General features: G+C 35.1%; 2 protein-coding genes across 2 annotated transcripts; one reads left to right on the plus strand and one right to left on the minus strand.

Moving 5' to 3' along the window:
* Nucleotides 1-2596: 2596 nt before the first annotated feature.
* On the plus strand, nt 2597-4633 carry LOC120086270 (uncharacterized). The gene has a single exon (XM_039042824.2). It carries the CDS (start codon nt 2646-2648, stop codon nt 4449-4451), a length of 1806 nt encoding a protein of 601 aa, XP_038898752.2. The 5' UTR covers nt 2597-2645; the 3' UTR covers nt 4452-4633.
* A 1343-nt stretch (nt 4634-5976) lies between these two features.
* On the minus strand, nt 5977-10717 carry LOC120086271 (phosphoesterase). The gene is made up of 11 exons (XM_039042825.2): nt 10293-10717; nt 9845-9898; nt 9623-9685; nt 8839-8910; nt 8492-8548; nt 7872-7948; nt 7118-7199; nt 6919-7035; nt 6695-6825; nt 6426-6495; nt 5977-6225 (listed from the first exon to the last, which is right to left on the minus strand). Exons 1-11 carry the CDS (start codon nt 10668-10670, stop codon nt 6178-6180), a joined length of 1149 nt encoding a protein of 382 aa, XP_038898753.2. The 5' UTR covers nt 10671-10717; the 3' UTR covers nt 5977-6177.
* Nucleotides 10718-11263: the final 546 nt, after the last annotated feature.

The following is an 11263-nucleotide window of genomic DNA, read 5'->3' on the forward strand; positions in this document are numbered from 1 at the left end:
TTGTATTCATACTAGGTATCAAAAAAAACAAACATAGAGTAAATAAATCAAAATAGAAATGGATAAAGAAATAGTGGGTTCCTTCGTTTCTATGGTTACTTCTTAAACGGTGAGGTCCTCTCTATACACCGGAGCTGACAAAAATGAAATTTATAGTAAGAGGAAAATCCGTCGACTTTAAAAATCGTGACATCCCTTTCAATTGGTCTACAGTGTCATTGTAGAGAATCACTGTCTTGTTTTCCACATTTTTTTAATTTATTTCCTCCATTAGTATACACAAATTATCTTGTCGAAGAGTGACGGGGACCAATTCAGTCACGTTTTCATTCATTTGGAATCTTGGCTCTTCTACGTCGATCAATTTGAATATAGATGAATCTACAATATATATCTTTCTATTTATATATAGATATCATATCACGGATCTCATAGAATACTTCTCTCGTAGAATACTGATAATTCTAGTCCGCCAATTTCATTTAAGACGCGAAATTTTAATGCTTTTCATTTTTCTGTACTCTGGCAACTTTACGTAAGGCAGAGTTTGGTTTTTTGGGGGTGATAGTAGAAAAGTTGACAGATAAGTCACCCTTATTGCCACTCGACAGAACCGTACGTGAGATTTTCACCTCATACGGCTACCGCACTCAAAGGTAGGGCATTTCCCATTTTTATAGGAACTTCTGTACCAGAAACAATGGTATCTCCAATTATAGCCCCTCTGGGATGTAAAATATATCTTTTCTCACCATCCTATATATATATATATATATATATATACATTTTTAGTCGATAAGTTTTGGCTCTAATTTCTTTTATTAACATGTCACTCTACTTTACTTCATGTTGTAATTTGTATTCAAATTTTTGTAGAGTTTCTAATTTTTCTTTTTAATACTTTTCTAGTCCTTTTAAAACATTATGAAATGAAACTTTAGGTTTAAATCCTATTTTGCAAATCTTATTCTAATTTGGTCCCTAAATTTTTAAAAAAATATTTGTTTTAGTTCCTATAATTAAATGTTTGTTAAATCTTAAACGAAAATGTGAAGTGACATGTATTTTTGGGTTCTATATGTGTTGAGTAAGACTAAGATAAAGTAAATTGTCAACTACAAATGCGCTAAAATGGTGAACGGCCAAAATCTTGAATGAAAAATGACTTCCAAGTTATCTCATACAAAATCACTTTACCACCTTATTCAAGATTGAAATTGTAGATTTTTTGGCTCGGTTAACTTATTTGGTAGGTTAGTCATAAAAAAATACAAGTCATAATAGTCATTTGTTAAGAAATTAACAAAATTTTTATAGCAATGACCAAAGTAATCAATTTTTAAAAGTTAAGACTAAAACAAATATTTTAAAAAATTTAGCGGAAGTTTGAGACAATGAATTGATTATTATAGATATAAATTATTATAATTGGGTTATAATAGTCTGTGTTTGGGTGTAGATTATTTTAATTTGGATTAGAATAATATGTATTTGAGTTGTAAACTATTATAGGCTGAGAATGAAATAGTAAATATTTTAGCAAAGATTATAAAAATAATGTATGTAAATAAATACAGTACCAAATAAGGGTTTTGAAATAATGTTGATTGTAGTATTTACCGTAGTTAAACGGGATCTTAGGGGCCGTTTGGTTCGAGGGAAGAGGGAGGGAATGAGAATGGGGTTACAAAGCCCATGTTTGGTTTGTGGGATTTGTTTATTTACCTTGAAAAAGACAATTTCTAGGTATCTTTTACCCACACAAATGAAGGAATTGCATACCCATTGAGAAGTGTGGGTTTTCATTTCTTCTTCCGCTTCCTACCACGATTTTCCTTCCTTCCAGTCATGAAATTGTATAGCATTTTGTTACTCATCGATCGTGTAGCATTTGGTAAGCGATCGTATAGCATTGGGTAGGCAATCGTATAACATTTTGTTACTTAGCAATCGTATAGCATTGGGTAGGTGATCGTATAGCATTTTGTTACTCAGCGATCATGCAGCATTTGGTAAGCGATCGTATAGCATTTGATAGGCGATCATATAGCGTTTTGTTACTCCGCAATCGTGTAGCGGAGCTCAGCGATCGTGTAGATAATTTAAGCGATCGTATAGTATTTTGTAAACGATCGTATAGCGGAGCTCAGTAATCGTGTAGATAATTTAAGCGATCGTATTGTTACGAAATCGACAATTAAAGAACACAAAAAAAAGGAACGTAAAGATAGAGAAGATCGACACACAGATATATGTGGTTCACTACAAATTCTGAATAGGTGTTGCCCCTGAACCCCACCAGGGCACGCCACCCCTAGACCCTCGTACTTGGTTGTTTGAAGCACCAACAAACAGCATTTCAACAAATGCTTGTTAGTGACAATCTCAATTTTTTTTTTATTTCCCACATACTATTCCCAGACATTGTTTTTCCATGTACAACCAAACATAGTCATCATTGATTCTCAATAATCTTATTCCCGACATCCTAGACATTGAAAAAACCTCAATTCAAACGACAACTTGAAAGTTGGGACACCAAAATAAGATTTAGACCAAACTTTTAAATATGTGACAGGATAAAATACACATTAACATTATCTTCTTCTCCTTGTCCCTTCAATGTTCGCAAAACAGTCATCAAAATGGCCACTTCCCAATTCCCTCTCTCTAAAACCCTAAACCTTTCATCTTCATTCCTCCATTCCACCTCCCTCTCACCATTCTTCCATCCCCTTCTTCAAACCCTAACCCTAAAATCCCATCAAACCCATAAACCCCTTTCCATTCGATCCGGCCCCCCAAATCCTTCCTTTCTTCCGATATCCCGCCAAATTTCGCATTTACAGTTCGCAAACTCCCATCGGAACATTCGCACGCACGCCGGCCGGAGCAAGAAGAAGGGTGGAGGGCCCTCTCCCGGCAGAATAGAAGGCAACGCTGAGTTCCGACGGAAGCTGAGGCACAATGCTCGCCGGAAAAGCCAGAAGCTCGCCGAGTCCCATTTCTACCGTCGCAAGAAGCCGAACAGCAATTACGCAGATAACTTCAGTGAGGATGAGCTTCAGCAGATCGGCCTCGGCTATGATCGGATGGTTCGATTCATGGAGAAAGACGACCCGAATTTACGCCATCCCTACGACTGGTACAAGTACGGCGAGTTCGGCCCGTACTCGTGGCGTGGAGTCGTCGTCGGCGAGCCTATTCGTGGGCGGTTCACGGATGAGCGAGTTACGATAATCAGCGAGGTTAAAGATCATGAGGAGTGGGAGAAGATAGAGCAATCAGAAATGGCTTCTGATTTCAGCCAGGGATTGCTGCGGATGGATAAGAGCAAAGGGTTCCGGTACTTTTGGGTGTTCGTGAGGCACCCACGGTGGAGGATTTCAGAGCTGCCATGGCAGCAGTGGACTTTGATTGCAGAGGTCGTGCTTGAAGCTGGTAAAGAAAGGTTAGATAAATGGAGCTTGATGGGTAGACTTGGAAATAAATCAAGAAAGAATATAACTCAATGTGCAGCTTGGATGAGACCTGATATCATATATGTGAAAAAGCCTGTTTACCAATGCCGATTTGAGCCTCAGGATGAGTTTTTCCAAGCAATAATGCCATTTCTTGATCCCAAAACAGAGCAAGATTTTCTGTTTGAGTTGCAGGATGATGAAGGAGGAGATGTTGAATGGGTGACTTATTTTGCTGGGTTGTGTAAGATTGTGAGGGTAAATCCAAAAGCATTTGTGGATGATGTGGTGAATGCTTATGAGAAGCTGAGTGATGAGAAGAAATCCAAGTGTTTGGAGTTTCTTTTGACTAACCACCCTGTTCCATTGCTGCATCCATATACAAAAGAATGGAAGGCTAAGTTGGAAGAGGAGGAGTTGGGGTGTGATGCACCAGACGACATCGAGAAACGATGCGGTGACGAAAATGTGATCACCGAGTGGATTGAGACTGATGATGACAATGGAGAAGACTATGAGGAGGATCAGCCTGAGGAGAATGTCGTAATGGAGACCGAGGACGAGGATGAGGACGAGGACGAGGACGATAAACGAGAGGATGGAAATCAGGAAGAAGAAGAAGATGAGGGTTATTGGGATGAGAGGTTCAGGAAAGCAATAAGTAGTCCAGAAGAACTGGAGAAGCTGTTTAAACACAGTGCAGAAGTGGCTGATGAATTCTATGAGAAGGAGAAAGAGAGTGTGGGAAGTAGAAGGGCTACAGCCATGGAAGATGGGGATGAAACAGAATTGAGAGGGAAGAGAGCAAAAGTGAAAGCAGAAGAATGGGAGTATATTGGGTATGGGCCATGGAGGAAGAAGATAAAGAAAAGTAAAATTCCTCCAGAGCTGTTTTTGAGATCTACAGTAAGGCCTTTCACTTACAGGAACCTTGTGAAGGAAATTGTTTTGACAAGGCATGCTATTTTGGATGGTGAAATTGGGGTATGATCTTTATCATTATATCATTTTCATAATAGAATACAAAAATTTTGATCATTATCATTTATAGGCCTCCTAAGTTTTCAAGTCTTTCTTGGTGGTTATGGGAAGGGAAAAATTCATACGTTGAGAAGGGGATTTTTATTATATAAAAAAAATAAAAATACATTGCATTTTTTGTACCAAAAAAATCAACTTAGGTGTGAATTGAAATTTTGAGTTAATAATGGTTCCATTTAAACTTTTAACTTTGGTAATTGATCAATATTTACTATCTTTTAGATTTCATTTGAAAAACGTCGTGTAAATTGTTATAAGTAAACCAATTTAGATCTTTTGTTAAGATTGAAGATCATTCAAGCATCAATTTGTATATGTATGTAAGCTTCATCAAATGTGAAATTAATGGAATGTATGATTATAATTGGTGCATTGACAACTTTTAAAAAAAATCTTAACGAAAGTCTAGATTTTTTTTTTTTTTGGTATGTGTGTCCATACTTATTTTCTTAGAAAAATTTAGGGGTTTAATTGATTAATTATAAGTCTTACACTATGTTTATCCAAACGAATATGAATGTTGAAATTGATACATTTATAAAATTTCAAAATTTAAATTGACACAATTATTAGGGATTTTAATACATATTTAGGAGTGATTTTGAAATAATTAAAATTACTTTTTTATATTTAAAATCACTTTGAAACACGTCTTTATTCACTCAAAATCAGTTTAGTATTTGATTTTACAATTTTCATATTATCAAAATTGATTTTGAATTTTTAAAATCATGTAATTTTGAACATAATAAAAGTGATTTTCAAGGTATATTAATTCACTATCATTATGGAACTCTTGTATGTTCGTTCATCATTATTAAGTTTTTATGTTTGTGTGTGTTTGTGTTTATTTGATTCTTATACTTTCAAAGATTATTTGATCCGTTACTAAATTTTCAATTTCGTGTCTAATAATAATTATATGATAAGTTTGAATTTTAAATTTTGATTATATGTAAATCTATTTTGATGAAAATTTTAAACTTTCAATTTTTGTGACTTAAATTTGTACATTTTAAGAAATTTAAAAGTTTAGAGACTAACTATTTAAATAAAATCCAACCTAAAAATTCAACAATAAACTTTGGATTTTGACTTAATATTTACAATAATTGGTTAAGGAATCTAATTGTTGAGTAGAATATTTATTTTCTCATGGGAACAAGATGATGAGAACTTTCAACCACCTCTAAAGTGAAAGATGTATGTCTAAAAAAAAATCGATTTAAACGAATTGAATGATGCTCAAAAGCTGACAGGATTATAATAAATTGTGTTTACAATTACGTGCTTGCTTAATAAAACAGTGGTTTTAGTCCCCAGCCAAATTCTGAGTTTTTTATTTTTATTATTTTTATTATTTTCCTTTTTGGAAGTTTTTTTTTTCAATGTCTAGTATTTATTCATGTTTGAAATTTGACTAAATTTCGAAAAATATATGTACAATTTAAAAAACAATAAAGAGGTCTTTAAATTTAGTTCTAAAAGAAGGGCCTAAATTTAAAATCCTCCACTGAATCACAATCAACTACAGCTTCTGCATTGGTCAGTTTTCAAGTACTGAGACAAATGCCAGAGAAGTAAACTTCCCTTTTAAGTAATTAATTACAATTTACAAGGCTATTACTAAGCACAACCATGTTCTTGTTCTAGGCTGGTGAAAGAGATTAAATAATTACTCAACAAAAAATTCTTCGGGAACATAAAACTTCAACCCAATGGCCTGCAAAATTGTAATAAAACAAATTGAAAGTATAAATTTGTGCGCAAAAACTAAACTAGATTAAAGTATAGTTACAAACATGTTAACAGAAAATTGATTGATCTATTATAGTAAAAAACCCATGCACATTAAATTTATTTTTTTAAAAAAAAATGTGGGATATGTTAGTATTAGTATGATAATAGAATAACAAGTAGTACCTGAGCAAACTTGAGATCAGTATCACTGTGATCCTTGGCTCTCCCAGCTGCATCCCCCACATAAAAACATCTACACATGAACCAAGGCAGTGCAGGCCATTAACAATATGAATATAATATAGTGGCAAGTGGAAAAATTGTCAACATAAGCATAGTTCAGAGATTGAAATATCTCTACTTCCTCCAAAATGTCGCTCATTCGAACCGCATCTCCACATGAAAGATAATGATAATATACCAAGTGAAAGATAGAGACGGAGAGAAATAACTGATCTATATTAACAGGGATGCCGTCGTTGAAGTGCTCCTCCATGACGTGCCACATCCCAGGTTTCGGTTTCCTAAACGGGTCTTCTTCGGATTTACCTGATCCGCTTCCTATTCCACAAGCAACAAACACCTGCATCCAGATTCCACACAACAGCATCATACACTCACAATTCGACATGGTTGTATATTGTTATGTGTGTGGTGACAATGGTTTGTTATTTACCTGAACCGGGACATTGACTTGACTGATAAAATTATTGAGACGCCCAAGTTTGGAGTCCACAGCAACCTGTCTCTTGTTCTTCCATCTCTCAATGTTTGATTCATTCGTAAATATTACCTGCTCATAGTAATATTAATCAGTAATATTTTTGTAACAGAGAGAATAGTTAAGTATGATTCATGGAGGAAGAGTGACAAACCAGCTTGTAGCCATCATTGTACAAGCTCCGAAGTTTTTGTGGTATTGAAGGATACATCAGAGACCACGCCTCTGCACCTACTCTGAAATTAAACCAACCCATGTCTAAACAAAGAAGAACAGAACTGCTTTGTACCATTAAATATATATATATATACACTCAATTATTCCCCAGAACAAGAGAAGGGGATTCAGGACAGACATATACATCCATTGTTAGAAACCCACCCTTCCTTCTTATTTCTCAATGCACTGCCCAACATTGAACATAGAATTTCTCTGGACTTGACGACTCATAATTATAATACAATTGCAATTGTATTTTTGAAAACTGAAATGAGTGAGAGAAAGTGGGAATATGTCAGACAGATTAGTATGAGAAATTGGATGAGTGGAAAGAGATTGGCAAGAGAAACTAAGGTGTGAAGAAAGAGATTCAACAGATGTGAAGAGAAGCTAAAGAAGGTATGTGTAGAAAGAAAAATGTGAGAGGAAATGTGCGTGTATTGAGAAATGGGCAGAGAAGTACGTAAAGAGAGATTAATATAAAAAAAAAAAAGGAAAATGCATGAAGAAAAGTCATAGAGAGAGAGAATTTAGTGAAAGCAAATGCAGGTAAAGAGTAATTATGGAAAGAAAGTGTTTATAGAAAAATTGATAAAATACGTATAGGTATAACCAAACCTTTATAGATATTTAAGAATGAAGCAAGGATGCACGCAAAATCCAAATTTCCAGATCCGGCACAGCCATACCTCTTAACAGATGTGTTTGCCAGACAGCCATCAAAATCAAATGCAGCTATTTTACTTGAATGATGTAGCCCATCATCCTGCAAACAAAGAAATAAAGTGCAACATATCATGACATCAACATCGTAAAGGGTACATCAATATCAATTTGTCCAAGTTATAATCTGAACGGTGTACACCTATTAGTTAAATTACGCGTTTACTTGTTTTAGTTAGACAAATATTTCCTACAATAAATCATTAAATACGTGTTGAAGCATTAAAAATTAAGGATAACAGTAATTGCTATGAGTAGCAATTTTAGGGCTAATAATTAAGTGCATAACAACATTTATAAAGAATTATAAATGTAGCAAAATTTATCCGTGATAGACTCTGAATGCTGGACTTAAATTTTGCTATAAATTTGCAATGTGCTACATCTGCTAATATTTTGAGTCTGATTACTATATTTACAATTGTCTAAAAAATTAAAATGGTCCAAAGCAAGATGGTAAATTCAAAGACAGTTTTACTAGAAGAAATAAACATTCTAATAACTTATCGTTCCTATTTTTCCGCATTGTTCAATCAGCATTAACACAATAAAACGGAGACAGAATCATAAATAATTAACGTGTTACCTGCTCAAGAAATATGAGCGTCTGGAATGCCTTCCATTTAGGTAACAGTGTAGCATCCTGAATCATTCAACAACTAGGCATGAATTGTGAATAGGATTATAGAAGAGCAAAATAATATCTCTGATTCCACAGCTTAAAAGACAATGTAAAGATGGATCAGTCTAGAATCTTTCCTATATGCGTCTTTTGGGCATGGATTATATATTTCCATGACTTCTATTGCCCCTAAACTAGCAATGCTTAAGTGAGTTCATATAGTCAACAATCAAAATCCATTTCAGTTAAGGAAAAAGGACAAAAGCACCGAATAATGAGAATGAAAAAGGGCAACATTGACTGGATCCTACCTTATACTTGGTCTTTATTTTGGAAGCTGTAAGGACGAGATTCAACTTTGGCTGCAAACTAGAGGTAGACAACTGAAAACAATAAAATGATAATAAGAGGGTATGGTATTATCAACTTCACTGCTTCGCTAGGAAACATGTAGAACAGAAGTATAGATTTATTAGAGAAGAAGAGAGTAAAGTAGGGAAGATAAGATGTGACATTGAGCACAGAATAAATATCTTAGAAGACTCAAGGATACAGATGTACAACCTATAGAACAGATCCTGTTCAAGTAAGGTCACGAGCATAGAATAAATATCTAGAGAAATTAAACAAGAAAGCAAGTACCACACCCAGCATAAGCAAGGGAATCATATAGGATGAAGATTTAAGCAAAGTTAACAAGTTAAGAAACCAACTTAAAATCTAGATTATAAGGCAACAAATGATGGCACAGAAGGAGGCTTCATTCAACAGGTTCCATTGCAATTTCCAACTCGGTAACTTAACCAAACTATTTCTTTTAGTTTTAGATGGATACCGAGAAGAGAAAGTATGACTTCAAATGTATAAGAATTTCCATGAAATTGCTACAACTAGAACTCTATGGCAGCATTTCCCATTGTTCAGTACATCAAGGACTAAAGACATTGTATGTAAAATAAAAGAGAGGGAGGAGTCCCTTTCTGTACAACAATTACATTGATCACATGAACATACTATATCGACAATAGAATTGAACAATATAACTTGAAAAGGCTGAGAACGCTCTGCAAAGGGCGTCGGTCTCTGGATCCATACCTTGACTTTCTTTTGATCTCTTTCTTCAACTCCATCTTCTTCATCCCTATCCGTTTTGTAGACCTATTTATTGGATATGCAATTAGTAGCCAAGATGAGAAGAATAGATATATTAAACCATTGAATCAAAGACAAAATTAACCAAAGAACCAGACCCAAATTCTAACTGATGGGCATAATAAAGCAAGCAATAGGACAAAGAAACGTGAGCAATACGATCACCTTAGATTCATGGCTTCTGCAAACCAATTTCTTCAGAGCTTCCTGATCAATATCCTGAAGAGAAAAACAAATAAAACTAACCAGATAAAATGAATGAAATCTCAGAACCGTTTTATCAAAAACGTGGTGACCCAGTAAAAAAAAAAAAAATCCATCTCTTTCACTGGATTGAACATAAATTAGATTTCTCCTTAACGCTAAATTACTAAAAGCAGTCAACGTTTCCCCAGTTCAAAGGAAAGCACACAAAACCAACCAGAAGAAATGAATAGACTCTTAGAAGCATTTCATCAAACACGTGGTAACCCAGTTAAAAAAACCATCCCTTTCGCTGGATTGAACATAAATCAAACTCCCCCTTTAGGCCAACTTACTAAAAACAGTCAACGTTTCCCCCATTCCAAAGAAAAGAAAACAGACGCTACTGAAGTTTTGTATTCAAACGTGCCTTCAAGAGTGCGAACCCATTAATGTCCTCAGCGGAAGAAACAGGGTCGGAACCAAAAGAAGCGCAATCAGAATGAAACCAGCGGGGGGTCATGTCAAATCCCCGCCCATCTCTGATAACAAAACCCAACCTCAGCGTGTTCGCAGGGATCGTTTTGGAGCAGTTCTTGCATGTAGAGCGATTGGACTTAGCATACTCAGCGACGATTTTTGGAGAAGATGAAGACATTGGTGGGTGTTGAAAGAAAAAGAGGGTGAAATGAGAAGAGAAGGAAGAGAAATGGTTGAACGGGGAAGTCGAAATTTGAGTTACGGAAGAAAGAATGTGCTTACAGCAGGTCATATGATTCGTACGGAACGTGAAAGTTCCGATCAGCATGCGGAGGAGAGGGTAGGAGTAGAACGGAGTAGCAATATGGAAAATTTGTACGATAACCCAATTTTTTTTATCCAAAATGTCAAATGACCCATTTTTAAAAAATAATGTCATTGACCCACATCATCACCATACCAAATTACATAAATTGTCCTTATACCAGTCTCACGAGATAAATCTCGCTTTCGTCTGATTAAACGCTCTCGCTCTCGCTTGAAATTCCCTGGTTTGATGTGATTGCTCGTCGGTGTACGAATGATTTGACAATTTTCACGACGGAAGTCTCAAATCAAATCAATAATACCTAAAACACAATACAATGGTGATTTCTTTAAACTCTAAACTTCATTTCAAATGTGATTACTTCTCTGTTTTTCAACGGTGTTTTGTTGAACGAAGATTTTTCGATTGGGGATTTCCAAGACGAGGCTTTTTCATAACGGAACAACTTTTTTAGAAAGGTGAATTATTTTGATTCTGTTTAATTATTTTTGTTGTGTTATTTCTGGAAAGGTAGCATTACGAAATTTTGTATTGGGAGAGAGTAAGAAAGAGGAAAAGTAAGAGATAGAGCAAGAGTAAGAGAAAGAGCGAGA

The sequence above is a fragment of the Benincasa hispida genome, chromosome 9 (assembly GCF_027475165.1).
Source record: "Benincasa hispida cultivar pf3 chromosome 9, pf3_genome.v1.1, whole genome shotgun sequence".
Lineage (NCBI taxonomy): Eukaryota > Viridiplantae > Streptophyta > Magnoliopsida > Cucurbitales > Cucurbitaceae > Benincasa > Benincasa hispida.

Coding starts and splice junctions, on each gene's coding strand:
- LOC120086270 (XM_039042824.2), top strand. CDS start 2,646: ATGGCCACTTCCCAATTCCCTCTCTCTAAAACCCTAAACCTTTCATCT.
- LOC120086271 (XM_039042825.2), bottom strand. CDS start 10,670: ATGCTGATCGGAACTTTCACGTTCCGTACGAATCATATGACCTGCTGT. Junction 9,899..10,292: donor ATGGGTTCGCACTCTTGAAG/GCACGTTTGAAT, acceptor TTTTCTCTTCAG/GATATTGATCAGGAAGCTCT. Junction 7,036..7,117: donor ACAATGATGGCTACAAGCTG/GTTTGTCACTCT, acceptor TACTATGAGCAG/GTAATATTTACGAATGAATC.